General features: G+C 63.7%; 1 protein-coding gene across 11 annotated transcripts in view; it reads left to right on the forward strand.

Moving 5' to 3' along the window:
• The window catches only part of FBRSL1 (fibrosin like 1), a 77,643-nt gene that overhangs the window by 32,648 nt on the left and 28,485 nt on the right, over nucleotides 1-16,510 (forward strand). For all 11 annotated transcript variants that reach the window (XR_006608869.1, XM_045087669.1, XM_045087668.1 and 8 more), the window contains one exon: nucleotides 14,793-14,822. Coding sequence is in view for 10 of the 11 variants with exons in the window: in XM_045087669.1 (XP_044943604.1) it covers nucleotides 14,793-14,822 (30 nt within the window). In the remaining variant the exon portion in view is untranslated. The remainder of the gene's footprint in view (nucleotides 1-14,792; nucleotides 14,823-16,510) is intronic.

A 16,510-nucleotide genomic window follows, 5' to 3' on the forward strand; every position in this document is an offset into this window, starting at 1 on the left:
GCTCCCGGGCCCTGTGGCAGGAGGTGCTGGCTTGCTGGGCCTGACCAGGCCGGCTCTGTGGGGGCTACCTCCCTAGCCCTGCCTCCCGCCTCCTGCCCCTGCTTCCTGCCCCTCCCCTCCTCCCACCCCACCCCTACCCCAGCAGCCCCTACCCTTTCCTCGTGACTTCATTTCGTTGCCCCTTAAGCATCAGGAGGGACGTTAATGACGCCATAAAACCCAGAGCCCCATAAAAGCCATTTTTGCAGATTTACAGCCTTTTTTTGGCTCATTGGAGGGTGGGGCCTGGGCTCTGCCCGCTTCATCCTCGCCTCCTGCCTCTGCCCCCAGCCGCTGATTTACTGAGAGCCCCAGAGTCCCAGGCCTGCTGGGCGGCTTCTCTAAATCACATCAGCTTTTTATAGGGTGTGTCATTAACCCACTGACTTTCTGCGTGACGGGACACCCTGCGCCCCTGGGCCTCCCCTGGCCCCTAGCCGCCCTGACCTCAGGGTTGGGTGGGTCAGGTGCCGGGTTTTCAGCGTTGCACCTGGTGGGCTGTAGGCTTCTGGGTGGTGGCCACATCCTGATGCCAGAGGGGTGTCTCCCTGGGGGGGCCCTTCCCTCCTCGGGTCCGGCCACAGCCATGGGTGGCGGCCTGCAGTGCCCCTTCCCCCCACGGGCCGGGTCGTCTCAGCATATCCTCTGCTCCTCGTTGGAGTGGCACTCTCGCTGGGAGTGGTGCCAGCGCTGGGCTCCAGCTGGGGGCAGAGTGCTAGTGCGGGAAGTGGCTGGTGATAACACTTGGTGTGATGCACGTCGGGACAGGGAGAGTGAGGGGACGGTCAGGGGTGTGTGCCAGCCTAAGGGTCCCAGACGGGCGAGGCCCAGGGATGCGCCGATTGGAGCCTCCTTCCGTGTGTGAGTCCCTGGGCAACTGGGGTCTCCCTGCCCCGAGCCTCTTTGCCAGAGCCCCTGCGCGGTGCTTCTGCTTCCGGATCGCGTGTGTTATTCATGGTCTTCTCCCCCAAGAGCTCCTTGGAATGTTTCCTGGAGAAAAACCCGTAATTAATGGGCCAGCTGCTTGCAACTTAACCCCCCAAGGCCACTGCACAGGAGTGACAGGTGGTGGCAGGGACGTACCCAGCCTGCTGCTGGGCCATGGCGGTTCCTGCGTGTGCATGCCAGGTGCTGGCAGGAGCAGGTGTGTGCCGGTCCCCAGCCTGAGCAGGTGTGTGTTTCGGTCCCCGGCATGAACAGGCGTGTACATTAGGTCCCTGGCACGAGCAGGAGAGTGTGCTGGTCCCCGGCATGAGCAGGTGTGTGCTAATCCCCGGCATGAGGTGTGTGCTGATCCCCGACATGAGCAGGTGTTTGCTGACCCCCGGCATGAGCAGGTGTTTGCTAATCCCTGGCATGAGTAGGTGTATACATTAGGTCCTGGTGTGAGCAGGTGTTTGTGCTGGTCCCTGGCATATGCTTGTGGTTGGGTGCTGCAAGGTTCAGGTGGTTGGCCTGGCCATTCCAGAAGCAGAGGTGCCTCTGGCACTGGAGGAGGCGGAACCAACCCCTGTGACCCTCAGCCAGTAGGAACAGAGAGAGTGGGGGCAGGTGGGTGGCCAGGCCCAGGCCTGGGAAGTTCTGTGAGCTCAGCGCCCAGATCTCTGTGTGCACTGGGCCCCCAAGGCTGTCTGTGGCTTCCGGCGCTGCCCACCAGAGGCGTGAGGGCTGGGCCAGCTTGACTGGGCAGAGGGGGGCTATGACCCTGCCTCTAAATCCAGGCTTCACCATGGGCGCCCCAGACACTCCAATGTGCACACTGAGGTCGAGGCCTGCGTGCGTGTACGTGCATGTTCACTAGGTGGTGCGTGTGGCTTCTGCCAGCACCTGACCCGTGTACAGCTCGCGGATGGCTCTCTTTGAGAGGAGAGTGTGTGCCGTGTCCCCTGTGTCTCCGTGTGGCTGTGGGGGGCTGTGCACGCCTGTAAGTCCCAGTGTGCTGTTTCTTTCTGGACCATGGGCATGTCCATCTGGAAGGGTGTGTGCGTGCCCCTGTGTGTCTGCGCTTAAGTGGCGGTCATGGCGCGGGTGCCTGGAAGTGAGCCGTGGCTTCGCGTGTGGGTGTGCGCCTGTGCCCCGGTGCCTTGCTTGTGTGTGTCTGTAGGTGGGACCTCAGGCTCGGCAGGGCTCATGTCTGTCCCCAACCGCGTCCCTGCGCTAGTGACCCAGGGCAGCTGTCATCTGACCTGCTTTATAGACCGTACTTAAAGGGCTTTGATTCTGTGAGCTTTAGCCCCAGCAAATCCCCAATTACTGCTCATCCTCGACAGCTTGTCCCGGAAGCTTGGTGCGGCCTCCCCGGCACACATCAGATGTTCCTTAGTGCCGCGAGATGAGTTGGAAAGTAATTTTCTCCGTTCAGCTGTTGGGAACCGGGGACGTGACAACCCATCTCCCTCCAAAGCAGGGCTGGGAGTTCTTTTATTAAAGGGAAATGAGGATCTGGAGGCCGGCTGGGGCCGGGAGGCCGGCCGAGGGCGTCACACGGAGTGTTCTGGAAGCGGCCTGTGCTCACAGAGGCTCTGGGGCTGCAGACAGGAGCGGAGGCAGAATGGCAGTGATGCCACCGGCCACCACCTGTGATGAGCCCGGGAGGTCTCAGGCCCTCCATGTGGACGTGATCACCATGGCAGTGACCCCCCCCACCTCTAGGTGAGGACTGAAGTGCAGGGCTCAGAGACCCCCCCGCAGGTGCCGGCCAAGGGGCTGAGCTGAGAGCCAGAGCACAGGCCCATCCGCAGGTCCCCTCCGTCCCCAGGCCCGTCATGGGTTCTCAGACCTCTCCCGGGCACCCTTCTCCCTTCCACAAGTGTTCGCTGACCCGAGTGGCCGGTGTCCCCGCCCCATGGGCCTCACCGTGCCACGGAGAAGATGCTGAATAAAGCCAGTAAGAATGTTCCTAGGTGGATGCGGCGAGTGCAGAGGTGACCGGGGTGGCAGGGAGGGTCAAGGCCAGGCTGCAGGGGACACAAGTGTGAGTGTACGTGTGGGGCAGGGGGAGGGACCCCGGGAGCAGCCAGTGCAAAGGCTGTGCAGGGGGAGGGCTCCACCTGCCCATAGGAAGAGCAGCAAGAGGCAGGGGGCTGCCGTGGGCAGGGTGGTGGGATTCGGGTGAGGCTCTCCTTTGGATGCAGGTGGAGTTCTCAGCAGAGCAGGGCTGGATGGGGAGGAAGAGGCCTCTACCTGCTCCCCAGGCCAGGCAGCCGGAAGGCCACAGGGGTGAGTGTGGGAGAGCCGGCCGCAAGCCAGGCACAGAAGGGCACAGGAGGCCCGCCAGCTGGTCTGGGTTAGGCAGACCCCATTTATACCTGCCACGGCAGGACCCCTCGCGCGGGGTGTAATTAGCCAGTTGGCTTGATTGCGTTTGAGAGATTTCTGGAAATGGATTTTCAGGTTTCGGCTGGGCTACAGACAGCTAATTTCCTAGCACCCCCAGCCCCAGCACCATCCTCCCACACTGGAGCCCAGCTGGCGCGGGCCACAGCGCTGTGGAGGGAGGCTGCTGTGGCCGGCAGCGTGGCCCCGGCTGGCCCCGGCACGGCCCGGACTGTGGTTATGGAAGGTTCCTTCACGCCCGCGTTCGAGCTTCCATTTGCCTGATGCAGGCTCCCCTGGGTGGTTCCCCACGGGCTGCTTGGGCCTCCTCATAGCCCTGGGGCTGTAACCGGCGTTCCCAGGGCAAGGGCCAGGAGAAAGCATTGGTGGTGTGGCTCCTAGGCCAAGTAGTCGTGAGACCCACCTGGACGCCAGTGGCCGGGCCAAGGCCCCTTTCCTCAGCAGGCGGGCCCCCTCCCCCCACGCGGGCTCAACACCCATTCACACGTGATCCCGCCAGGGACCCTAGCTCCTGGCTCTGCACCTGCTTTCCCACCCTGGGTCCCCGGACCCCCCACTTCTGGTGGGATGGGTGCGTACGGGCCACTTGTCGGTTTGTCCCTTGAGCCGCGCCCTCTGTGGCTGAAGTTGGGGGGTGCAGCATGAGCGGGGGTGGGCCCGGGTCCCACCAAGGCATTAGTGGCAGGAGGGTTGGTGGGCGGGTACAGGGAAGCCCTGGCCAGCTGTCCTCCTTGAGGTGGCAGGGGGGTGCCTGGGGCGCCCCTAGCCATCCCAAGACTGGCTCTCCAGTAGTGGCCCAGCACCCCCTGTCCCCAGCCGCCCCTCTGAACAACACTGGGGGCTGGCAGGCCCCAAAGCCGGCTCTGTCTTTACGAGGCAGGTTTATGAATCCATTACCCTGCTCCTTGGGCCACTTCTGAGCGGCCGTAATTTGTACAAAAGCAATAAAACCCAGTCAGCCTCTCCCTAGTGCGGCAGCTGCATTCCCCTCATGACCTCTGAGCACTGGGGCAGTCCTGAAGCCAGCTGCTGGGGACAGGGATGTGCCGCTCAGGGGACGGCGGGAACTTGCGGGGACTGCGGGGTGTGTCCCGAGCGTGGAGTCCTGACCTGTGATGCAGCCCCAGCCAGCCTGGCTCGTTGTCAGAAGGTCCCCTGCCCACCCACCCTTCACTCAGACCGCCTCCTAAGGCCCTGGGGTGCAGCCATGGCCCACCTCAGTCCCGCTGGTAGGACATGCAAGTCCTTCCCTGTGTCCCTGTCCCTCAGCACTTTGGCTGGGGGTGTCAGCTCCAGCCTGCCCGCACTGCCTCCTCCGGCTTGTAAAGCTGTGAACCTGGCCCTCGGATGCATCCAGGGGTGTGATCGCAGGGAAGCTGCCCCCGGTGTGCAGACAGACCAGCAGACCAGCTGGGTGGGCCCTTTGTTGCTCAGTCTGGAGATGTGGCATGGGGTGGGGTGGGGGGCGTGACCTCAAGGGCCCCAAGCTGCAGCCCCTCCCCCACCCAGCAGCTGGGTTGCAGGTTCTTCCAGAAATGGGGCAGGGCTGTGGATTGCTGTGTGTGTCTAGATAGAGCAAGACAGGACAAAGGATGAAAAGATAAACAGGTGACCTGACCTGCCCAGTGCTTTAGCCAGTGGCAAGTGCTGAGGAGAAAGATACACCAGGCAGAGGAGGTGCTGGTGTCCAGGAGGTTGCTGGTGTAGAGGGGTGTTGAAGGGGAGGGGTCTGGTGTGGAGGGGTAGAGGGGAGGGTGCTGGTGTGGAGGCGAGAGGGGAGGGCCCCCTGCTGTGGAGGGCAGGGGTGCCCCTTCTCTGGCGGACATTCTGTGTCAGCGGCTCTGCGGGCAGCTGTGTGTGTCTGCAGGTTGGACCCGTCACATGGGCACATTTCTGAACCCAGTCTTTCTGCAGCTGTTCTCTGCAGGTGGCCTGGTCCTTGTCCCCTTGCTCCGCTGTCCCGGGTAGCGGTCAGCCTGCCCAGGGCAGCTGTGCACCAGGCACAGCAGGGTTGCTTGACCTCCCCTCCCAGGGTGCTGGGGACTCACCCTGCTGGCCAGAAGAGCTTTCCACGCCCACCCCTTTGCCCTGTTGTGTTGCCCTGCCCGCTGGTGGCCCCGCCCCACCCCCACTCATGGGGCAGTGCCATGTGTGTGCTGGGGCGGCAGGCATCTGGCAGCCCCCACAGGTCCCAGTCAGGTCGGGCCAGCACAGACCAGGACAGCCGCGGGCCCCTCCCCGCCCTGGGCCCCGGGGCCTCGGGGCCTCGGGCAGGGAAGAGTCCGCCTCTGATCCAGGAGGACGGCTGGGACCACACCCTGCTGCTGTCCGCAGAGGCGGAGCTCCCGGGCCGCCGAGATAGGGGGCTGGGGATAGGGCTGGGGAGCCAGAGGCCACTTGCCTGCCTCCCCCGTTCACACTCCTCCCTTTGGAGAGGGACAACTGGGCTAGGTCGGGCAAGGGTCTCGGTTGTATAGGAGGAGTATGAGGCTGCCGTGGGGCTGGGGGCCTCGGTTTTCTCTGCCAGATGGCTGGATCCCAGAGAGAGGGGAGGACCATCCCCCGTGTTTGCTGTTCCTGCACCACCCGCATCATTGGACCCCCACCCACAGAGTGCACACGCTGTGGAGCGCCACGCGTCTGTGACACTGACAGCCTCAGCACCGCCGGCCCCAGGAGGGCCCCTTCCACTGTGGGTGGGAGCAGGGCAAACCTCTGGGTCCCTGCCCTAGCAGGCAGCAGTGGGAGAAGACAGAACCCATGGTGACTGCTTTCCGGGTGCTGGCTGACAGGACGGGGGGTGCTGGGCACGAGTGCGCCCCGTGGTCAGACAGGAGCCAGCCGGGGACACCCGGCCAAGGGCAGATTGGAGGTCGGGCCTGCGTGGAAGAGGGAAGGGGCCACATGGAGGTGCGGGCCCAGCCGGCTCCCAGGGCCAAACGGGAGGCGGGCTTCAGGGAAGGCTGATCCCAGCAATCGAGGCACGTCCAGCTCATTGGCACTTCTCTGGACAGGTCATTCGATGGGAGTTTTAGGGCGCTATCAGCAAGAGGGGGTCTGGGTTCTGGGGGGCATGCGACATGCCGGGGCACCATCCTCCAGCTGGGAGCCTGGAGCCTTGGACTAGTTGTCCATGCCGTGGGGATCCCATGGGTGTGTCCCCATGTCCTGTGTTGCCTCTCAGCCCTCTCAGCAGGGCTTGCATTTAGTGGCGGGAGAGCATAGGTGCGGGACAAACCAGCTTGTCTCCGTGGCATTGTCCACCCGTCTTTAAAGTCTCCCTGCCCCCGTTATTTTATTTCAAACTGGCCACAGGCACGGGACAGAGTTCAGCGCAGTGCCGCTGAGAGCAGGCAGCGGCCCCCTGCCGGCCCCGAGCCGCTGGCAGGAGAACGCCCCCAGCCGGGCAGGCACGGGGTGAGCCACGGATTTGGGTCCGTCGCGGTCACTTTGCAGGAACCGCTAGGAGAAGCCACCCAGATGCGCTCCCTGCCCCGCGCTCCTCTCCCTGGGCACAGGGCCCCTCCCCTTGCCCGCTCTGCAGGGAAGACCACTGAGCCAGCTGTGGGACGGTCGTCTTGTCCCGTCTCACCGCCCTGTGGACTCAGCTCTAGGGAACTGTGTCTCGGCAGCATCACCTGGGATCGCTTGGGCACCTCTGACTGGGGCAGCCTGAGCTGAGCCTCGGACAGCATGGTCGCCCCACAGGGTCCTCCTGGCTGGGCCCGCACACTGTGTGAATCCCAGGAGGGGCTGTGGCGGCCACCATAGCCTCCTCGCCTTGCTGGTTCCTCCCCTGGAGCCTCCGGACGGGAGCCAGCCTGCAGCCCTGCTCCCCCCAGTGCTGCCCCCACCACAGGGGACGCCTCCAAGGCGGCGGGGCAGCTGGTGCCCTCCGTCCTGGCCTGGCCTGAGGTGTGGGCAGACCCTGCTGTCCCTTTAGCGGGGGGATTGGGGGTTTGGGGGGCAGGGGTCGCTGGTCGCTGGGGCCTCCCACCTCTGCCAGTCCCCGGCCTGCCTTTCTCTGTTCCGAACGCAGGCCTCCAGTCCAGCTGCCAGCCGGCTGTGCCTTCTCACCCGGACCCTGTGTTGCTCCGCGGCGCCCAGGCCCCAGCCACTGGGAACGGCCCAGGGCGACTTAGTTCCGAGCCCAGGACTCCCGTCCCGCCAGGGGACCCAGCCATAGCCCTGGCCCCAGAGGCCAGATGCAGCCTCTCTGGACAGGCCCACAAGGAGCCCTCGTGGCGGTGGCCACACGTGCCAGGAGCCAGAGCTGGAGGGCAGGCGGTGGGCCGGGTGCGGGGGCGGGCGACGGGCCGGGATTCAATTATTCAGAACACGCAGGGCTGCAGGGCACAGGAGGTTAGGAATTAATGTTAACACTGTTCTGGTTAAGACTTTTTGTGTTCATAAATAATTCATAAGGCAGTTAGCGCTTTGGGTCTGACAACAGGAGAATATATTAATACAGTCGACTCCGCGAAAGGTCAGCGGCGGCGGCGGGGCTGCGGCCGTCTTTGATTCATTCGCTGACACGGGCTCGTTAATTACTCCGGCCCAGCGAGGGCTGTGGGGCGGCCGCTAATGAGAGGAAGGAGCCCGCCGTCCCTGGGCGTGGAGGAAGGAACCGACCGGCGGCCCTGTAAGGCCCCTGAGGCGGGAGCAGAGAGCCCCCACCTGCCCCCCTGAGGCTCGGGTAGGGCCTGGCCGGCTCCAAAGAAGCTGTCAGGGCCTCCTGGCTCAGGCGTGTCCCGGAGTGGCCGTCCGCGGTCTCTGAGTACTCACGGAGCGCCTGCCGCAGGTGAGGGGGGACTCCAGGCCCTGCAGTCAGGGTTGGAGAGAACCCGAAGTCCCCTCTCATGGGGCCGTGGAAGGTAGGGCGGGTGGGAAGCAGGACAGAGGAGTAAACGTGTGCCCGTCGCGGCAAACGCGCATAGAGCGGAGGGAGCGGAGGGAGAACGCAGAGCGGCCATCAGGTTAGGGCCCGGGGTGCCCCTGAGTGCCCCTGGGGGGATGGCGCTCAGACGGGCCCAGGAGCGTGACCGTGCGGTGGGGGGAGGGAGTCCGAGCGTGTGTCCGTGTGAATGTGCAGGCGTGTGCACGTGAGGGCTTCATGCAGGCAGGGGGTCGCCTTCTGTGTGGCCGGGAGCTGCGGGGGGGGGGGGGGACAGAGGGGCGCAGGGGCTGCCCCGGCTCTGTGGGCGTGGGCGTCTAAGCACAGGCAGCACCCAGGGCACCAGGTGTGTCCTCCATGCCTGCTGTTGCATGGTGCTCCCCAAGTCCTCCTCCCTGGTAGGCGAACTCAGGTTGACCCAGAGCAGTGCCCAGTTCTCCTTGGTATCTTTGGTAACTGCAGCCAGAGAAGAGGAAAAGTCATTTTGTGTTTTGCACCGAGGTGCTGTGGGATGGCCGTCACTGTGAAACCCAGGCCTCCCTCGGGAGTACCACCCCCTGGAGACCCCGCAGCGGGAGCAGGAGGATAGTTCAGACCTCAGTGGTCAGAATCCACGTTGTCCCTCCAACCGTCCATGTGTTCACTCCCTGCCAGCTCCGTCTGGGTACTGTGTGCACCATGCTAAGTCTTTCATCCATCCGTCCGTCCGTCTGTCCGTGTCTTCACTCCCTGCCAGCTCAGTCTGGGTACCGTGTGCACCATGCTAAGTCTTTCATCCATCCATCTGTCCGTCCGTCAGTCCATGCATTCGTCCCCTGCCATCTCCCTCTGAGTACTGTGTGCACCGTGCTATGTCATCCATCCGTCCGTCCGTCCATCCATGCGTTCTGTCCAGGGGCAGCAAGGCAGGTCCCATGAGCTAAGAAGTGGAAGGACCAGCATTCCATTCCAGTCGTCTTGAGATTTGGAGAGTTAGAGGGATGGCTCCTTTCCTCCTGGCCTCCCCCGCCCCGATCAGTCACCGGACCTGCCCAGCACTCTGTGCCCTGGACTCTCCCCTCTGACGTAGCTTCAGGCCATTGGCAGCTCCTAAGCTGTTGTGTTTCCAGCCCCGGCGCAGACTTGGCGTCTAGGAGCACCAGACCCCACGCCGTGTCTCCATCGCTTCCCTCAGAGACCACTCTCCGCCCAAGTGCGGGAGGAGGCCTGGAGCGGGGTGGGGGGGTAGGCACGCCAACCCACTTGTTTCACAGGGCCCAAAGAGCCCACGGGTCAGCTGTTGGACTGTCCTTGTCTCTGTGAGGCGGCCCATTCGGGGCTCTCAGAGCTCTAAACCATGGCCCGCCACTGCCCAGGTCTTGGGGGCCACCCGAGATGCAGACACTTGAGGCGGGGGGAACACAAGGGGGCGTGGGACGGAGTAGGAGAGTCGTTCGGCTTCTCTGGGCTGCTCTGGGGGGCGCATGCAGGGCGGGCAGGTACCAGCCCTATCTGTCCCTGCTGCCCACACCTGGGAGAGGTGAGGACGCCACCTCCCTCCTCCAAGTGCACCTGCGTGGTTCCAGCCGCGCTTCTCCGCTCAGTGGGTCTCACTCACCCTCAGCCCGTGGAGGCCTTGCGCACTTGGGCTATTAGGGCTGCAGTAACTTAATTGCTCATTAATTGGGTAATTAGTGCTTTGTTTTGCTTTAAAGCCTAAACACTCATAAAAAGTGAATTAGCTGAGTAAACAAGTGTGGGATTTTCAGGGTCCTCATCTAGCTATCATGCATAATTAATCAGGCTCACTGTGACTTTCTGAGCCAGCGTGGCCTAGGGCCCTTTGCAGGGTGATCCTGGAGCCCCCCCCCCTGTCCCAGCTGCCCTGAGGGAGTCCCTGGCATGGGGTCCTGATCAGAAGGGCCAGACTGAGATTGGGTTTCAGACCCCATGCACCCACCCTCCTGGGTCGGCTCCCAACTACTCTGCCTCTGTTTCCCCACCCGTAAGCAGGTGGGTCGGTGCTGGGTCCTGAGTGGTATAGAAGTACTCCAGGGAGCCAGTGCGCCACCAGCCCCACACCCCACAGCCTGCCGGGCCTCCCGCCAGCGGGATGTGGGGCTCCCCTCTCCAGCCTGCCCTACGGTGTCAGGACTGCTGTCCGGCACAACCACACCCCAGCTTCTCCCCGTTGCTGCCAGCAAATCCCTCACCTGCTGGGCCCCCGCTTCTTGTCCGTGGAGTCGGCGAACGCCCAGGTGAGCACTGGCAGGCCCGGCAGCCGCCCCGCGCGGTGCGCCCCATCCTTGCAGCCTGGCCCGGTGCTTCAGACACGGCTGACCCCATGGCCGCCCCAGCCACAGACCAGACCGCAGCCCCCACCCCACCCCTGGCACCCCTGCCTGTGAGGTCCCGCGCCACTGCCCAGCATCTGAGGGTGGGGTGCTCTGACCAACAAGAGTGAAAAATGGCCTTTTCAGCCCAACTCCAGACCGTGCGTGATGGGAGGCGGCTCTGGGCCCGGGGCTTCCTGGAGTCTGTTCGCGGCTCCTTTTTTAGCTGAATTGCTTATCGGGGCACACGTTGCATATCCCGGGGGAGTGTTTACAGCATGATGGAAGGCGAGCACCTTGGGCCCTTCTCTGTGGGGGGGACGGGTGCCCACGCGGGCAGGCAGGGCAGCCACTCTCCTCCCCGAAGCTCTTCCGAGGCAGCAGTGCTGGGTAGAGCGTTCATGAAGCCCAGTGCTGCTGGGCCACATGCATAGGGACAGGTGACCCTGTGTCAGGTCACCTGGGTGCACATGTGCCCTGCACACACTGAGACACTGGGCAGGATGCCCTGGGGCAGAGCATGCATTGGGCAGGACGCCAGGCGCTTCCGTGAGCCGGGCCTCAGAGTATACCTTGACATGTCTCAGAACATGCACATCCGTGACGGGCCAGCTGGGCCTGCACGCACATGCATGAGCCATGAAAACAGCCCCATGAAAACAGCCCACATCAACAGTTTGTGCCTCTTGAAACTCCCCGGGTGTCCCCAGGGCACACACCCCAGAGTGTGGCCTCAGCACCGACTGTCCAGCAGCTCAGACCTTTCTGCCCCGTGCTCAGGTGGGCTGCCTAGAATGTTCCATGGCCTTCTAGCCCACGTTAACCAGGGGCCCTGCTGATTTGGTGTGCAGCTGCTCAGGGCTTTGTGGGTGGAGTGCTCTTCCAGAGTGAGCTTCAAGCCAGCGAGGAGTCAGGACCTCCGCAGTCCCCGGGCAGCTGTGTGAGCAGGGCCTCTGCAGCAGACATCCCAGACTGCATGCTGCAGTGGGAGCGGGAACCTGGTCTGGGTCCAGAGCACCAGGCCATGTGCCGACCCTCAGCCCTCTCTGACCCTGGATCAAGTGGGGTCACCTGAGTAGGAAGCTAGGGGGAGGCAGAAGCAGAGCTGGGGCGGCTCGTAGTATCTTTCTCTATGGCAGAGCCCAGGGTAGCCTCCGGGCCCTCTCTGTCTCCATGGCCTGAGGGGGCCCGCAGTGGGCAGGACGGACCATGCCCCTGCTCCCTGCTTCTCTCCTCCCCACTCCCCAGGGGCTCCTCTGGCCCAGGCCCAGGCCCAGATGCTAGAGCATCTGACGGGAGAAGCGGGCTCAGAGGCAAGGTCTCCTTGCCCATGAATTTTGCATGCCTTTGTTTGAGAGATGGGAGACAGCAACCTCCACTAAGTACCACTGTGAAGCAGTAATTAATGTTCACACTGAGAGAAGAAAAAGGTACATTTCTGTTGCACCTCAGTGACCGTGTTGATTTGTCTCCTATCCCGGAGGGTGACAGGCAGCCCCCACCCAAGCAAGTGGCTGCCCGGGTTTCTGGAAGAGGCCCGGGGATGGAGGCCGAATTCCCCAGACCTCCTGTGCAGGTGCTCCTGGACCGGGCAGGGCACTGTCAGTGAGAGGCGTCTGTGTTCAGACCCTGTGGGGTTTGGATGCCTCCAAGAGCCATTAGGTGATACGAGGGAAGAGGCTGAGGCAGAGGTAGTGATGCTGAAGATGATGCTGGTGACGGCAGTGAGGACGGTGATGGTGACGACCGTGATGGCGACGGTGGGGAGGGTGGTGGTGCTGGTGACGGCAGTGAGGACAGTGGTGACAGTCATGCTGATGGTTGATGATGGTGGTGAGGGCGATGATGAAGGCGCTGGTCGTGACGGTGGTGACGAGGACGACCGTGGTGACGGTGGTGACGAGGGTGACGTGGGTAGCAGCGACAGAGAAGAAGTGACCGTCATGCTGACAGCACTTCCGAGTCCGTACCCAGCACTGTCCTGGTGGTGACGAGGACGACCGTAGTGACCGTGGTGACGGTGGTGACGAGGGTGACGTGGGTAGCAGCGACAGAGAAGAAGTGACCGTCATGCTGACAGCACTTCCGAGTCCGTACCCAGCACTGTCCTGGTGGTGACGAGGACGACCATGGTGACGGTGGTGACGAGGGTGACGTGGGTAGCAGCGACTGTGAAGAAGTGACCGTCATGCTGACAGCCCTTCCGAGTCCGTACCCAGCACTGTCCTGGAGCTTGTCCTGGAGCTTGTCCTGTATTCACTCATTGGAGCTGCACGACAGCCCGCGGCCGGGCTGTTGTCTGTGTTACAGAAGCATAAACTGAGGCATGAAGAGGTCCAGCGGCCTGCCCGAGGCCGCCCGGTGTGGGTGGCAGCGCGCACCCGGAGGATGTCAGCCCCTTTGCCCACGTTCTGGCCTCCCCACCGTAGCCAGCACATGCACTTGGGGCCTCGAGTCTGTCCTCTGCTCCGTGGGCTCCCTGCTTGACCCGCACACACACCCCAGGGTTGCCCACCCCCCGGGACCACCCAGCCCTGCTGGATCCCGTGAAGGTCACCTCTCTCAGGCAGCTCCTGTAAGACAGATGTGGCTCCTTTCCCCTCCTTGCCCTGATTAATTGCCTCATTCAGTCCCGACTCTATTGCAGTTAAACATTAATTCAGTAGGACTTCATGACGGGAACTTGTTTATGACGTGGCCTGTGCTGGCTGACAAGGGGGTGCTGTCGGTTCGTGACAGGGCCACGCATGCGCTCGCTGGGAAGCACCCTAACCCCTCCTTGATCGTCGGGTCGTTAAGCTCTCCCTGTGACACGGAAAGCTGCGGGGAGAGGTGTGAAACAGCCAGCCTGGGGGTTCCGGGCGCCCGGTCCTGCCTGGCACACAAGGCCCCACCCTCCCGGCGGTTGGATGGGACTGTGGTTTCCGACGCAAGGCCTAGGGCCGCTCACCACGCAGGAAGAGGCCTGGCTGGGGGCCTCCGGCGGCTCCGCCAGCAGCTTGACTGCTCTGTGCCAGCTGCAGCGAGTGGGGCTCCTGGCATCCATCCCAGCCCCCGTGGCAGAGTTGGGTCCCAGCTCCGCAGGACAGGACCGTGTGCTGCCCGTGTTTTGGTGTGTCCAGCCCCGCACCTCTCCCGTCCCGTCTCACAGGCTCCCCTCATCCCCCTGGCGTACGCCTCCTCCTGGATTTCAGCCACCCTGCCCTCTCCCAGCTCCCCGGACCTGCTCGTGAGGGACTGGCCTGGCCTCTTGCCATCGCGTGGCAGGGACGTGTGTGTGAGAACACCCCTCCCCACCAGGTCTCTGTCCAGGCCCTGCAGGGGGGCTGTGGGGGTGGGACGCTTGTTAGCCTCAGAAGCCCCCCCACAGCGGGCCCATCCCCCAGGGCCACTCCCAGCTGCAGCGGGCGGCTGGTAAAGCACGGGCCCACCTGTACTGCTCTGACCTTTGCCATCGAGCGCACCCCGGCCCTCACCCTGGGGCGCCAAGGGCAGAGCACCCCCTCCCTGCACTCAGCGACTGGAGGACAGCAAGGCGCGCCGCTGATGGGGACCTGTCACCCTCCTGCGCGGCCTGGGAGGCGTATTTTCAGCGGTAGCGTTCATCTGACACGACGTGCTGTAACTGCGGTTGCTAGGACGGGATTATTTTTCTTTATGTTCTTTTAGGGGGAAAATTGCTGTGGTTCTAGAAGAGCAGTCTTTCTTTTTAAAGCTCTGCCTGCTGAAAATGGAAAACAAAGATTTGTTTGCACGATCGCCGACCTTTCTTTCATTAACTGAGCTAACACGCCCGGTGGTTTCTAGCCAGGCCGCAGGGGCGCTGGAGGCACGGGTGCCTTCGGGAGCCCTCCCTGCGGGCGGTGCCTGTGGCCGCAGGCCTGGCCTGACCCCCTTGTCTGTCTGAGGGATCCGAGCCCCCCTCTGCCCTTTCAGTAGAGCCGGGGCTGCTTGGGCTGGGCTGCCGTGGCCCTGCCCAGAAGGCACCCTTGATCCCACCCGCGGGCTCCCATCTGTGCCCACCACCCTGGAGGGCAAGCTCCTCACCTCTGCCTGGCCCACCCCTCAGAGCCTTTCACCGAGGGCCTCGCTGGCACTCTGACCTCCAGATCCCTTCCAGGCCCCCCAAGGCCCAATCACCCCGCGAGGCTCCACCCACAACCCTGCCCTGCGACAGGTGCTGACTCTCCTCTGTCTCTCTCCCCCCGCAGTGTGACAGCGAGAGTGAAGGGGACGACAAGGTAAGCCCCCATACCTCCTCCCGAGACCTCCACCCACGGGGTGTGGACAAGTGGCCTCCTCACATGTCCCGGCCCCGTCCCTGCCAGGGATACCTGGGGGCGGGGGGGCACTGTGGGCGGGGTGGGGGGCATGTTGTGGGTAAGTGCCACCCCCCACCTTCCAGGCTGGGGTCCGGAACCATCACAGGAAAACAGATTTCCGCTAATAGCAGCGGCGCGCCTTAGCACCTAATTACCCTCCTTTTCAGGAACAATGAAGTTCCCATTAACGCAGGATTTATGCACTTGGAGTGTTTAGCTCAGGAAAAACCACAGCGCAGGCCTGCTGGGGTGGGGGGGCCTTGGTCCCGGTCATTTGCCGGCCCTTGTGTGTCCCATGGGAGCAGGGAGGAGACCACCCCCGAGCCCTCAGCCCAGCGGCTGTCTGTCCTGGGGCCCTGCTGTGTGCTGAGTGCCGTGGAGGCGGGACTCTGTCCTGGCATTCACTCTGCTGTCCTGAGACCCTGGGGAGTGGGAACTGGGACCCCAAGGCATAGAGAGGGTCAGGAGCCTGCACAGCTGGCCCCTGCAGTCCTCCAGAACATGGGAACAGCACAGCTGCAAAGAGTGGCAGCTGCTGATGAGGCCGCCGGCAACGGCCGCACCGAGGGCAGGTACCAGCTGGGCGAGGAGGACCAGCGTCCAGGCCAGAGGCCAGAGTGTTCACCCCTGGTGTCTGCCGTGCACTGGCTTCCAGGCCGGTTTTGTGAAGGGGAACAAAGTCCCATGGGGAGGTCTGTGCAGTGCATGACCCTGCTGCGCGGCCAGCTACTATGTCCCGGCCTGTCCCGGCCTGCGCTGGCGCTGTCCGAGGCCTAGCCGGCCAGATGGCCACCCTTGGCAGACGTACGTGAGCAAGTGTGGGAAGGGCTGGGACACTGCCTGGCAGGACAGGCCTGCGGAGGATGCTGGGTGGGGGGTCCGGGTGACCAACCTCAGAGCCTGGTGGAAGGGAGCACGGGAAGGGCCGGGGGGCTCATCCGTGGCAGGGGGAGGGGCAGTGTGGATGGGTGAGGCCTGAGACCCACCGTGCAAGGCGAGCCAGCCCAGAAGTCCTGCGTGGGTCCTTACTGGGGTCTGGACCATTCGGGGAAGGTGGCCGGAGGGCGGACGGCTAGGAGTGAGCACCGCTGTCTGGGGTCCGGGGCGATGAAACAGCCGGCCACCCTCCCACCCCCACTCCCAGCAGCCCCTCTGCAGAGCGGTTGCTCCCCAGGCTCTCTGAGGAGTGAGCCGAGGGGCCTCAGGAAGCTGCAGAGCTGACCCCTCGCCTCCAGCCCGCCTTTCTCTAAAACCACCTTGAGGGACGCGCTCTCTGAAGCCAGAGGTGCTGGAAGGGGGTTCAGAGGGAGGGGTTGCTGAGCCCCTGAGACCGCTGGCTGTCCCTGCCCAGGCTCCCTGGCCTGCCTTCCACAAAAGAAACCAAGCTGCTGCACCCCAGGTGGGTTCCTTCCGGGCGTCACTGTCCTGACTCGGCCGCCAGGTTGCACCGTGCCCAGAACCACGGCTCGCTCCTCTCAGCCAGAAGCATTGACCCCAGCCCTCCAAGGGCCTCTGGGGCCCCGTGCAGCCTGGCCTCTTGGCCACTCCTGGCCCTGGCCTGCTTCACCCTCTACCTCTGAGCCCGCCCCTGCTACGAGAGTGGGGTC

This window comes from Mustela putorius, unplaced genomic scaffold (genome assembly GCF_011764305.1).
Source record: "Mustela putorius furo isolate JIRA1106 unplaced genomic scaffold, ASM1176430v1.1 tig00001433_pilon_pilon_pilon, whole genome shotgun sequence".
NCBI classification, from domain to species: Eukaryota; Metazoa; Chordata; class Mammalia; order Carnivora; family Mustelidae; genus Mustela; species Mustela putorius.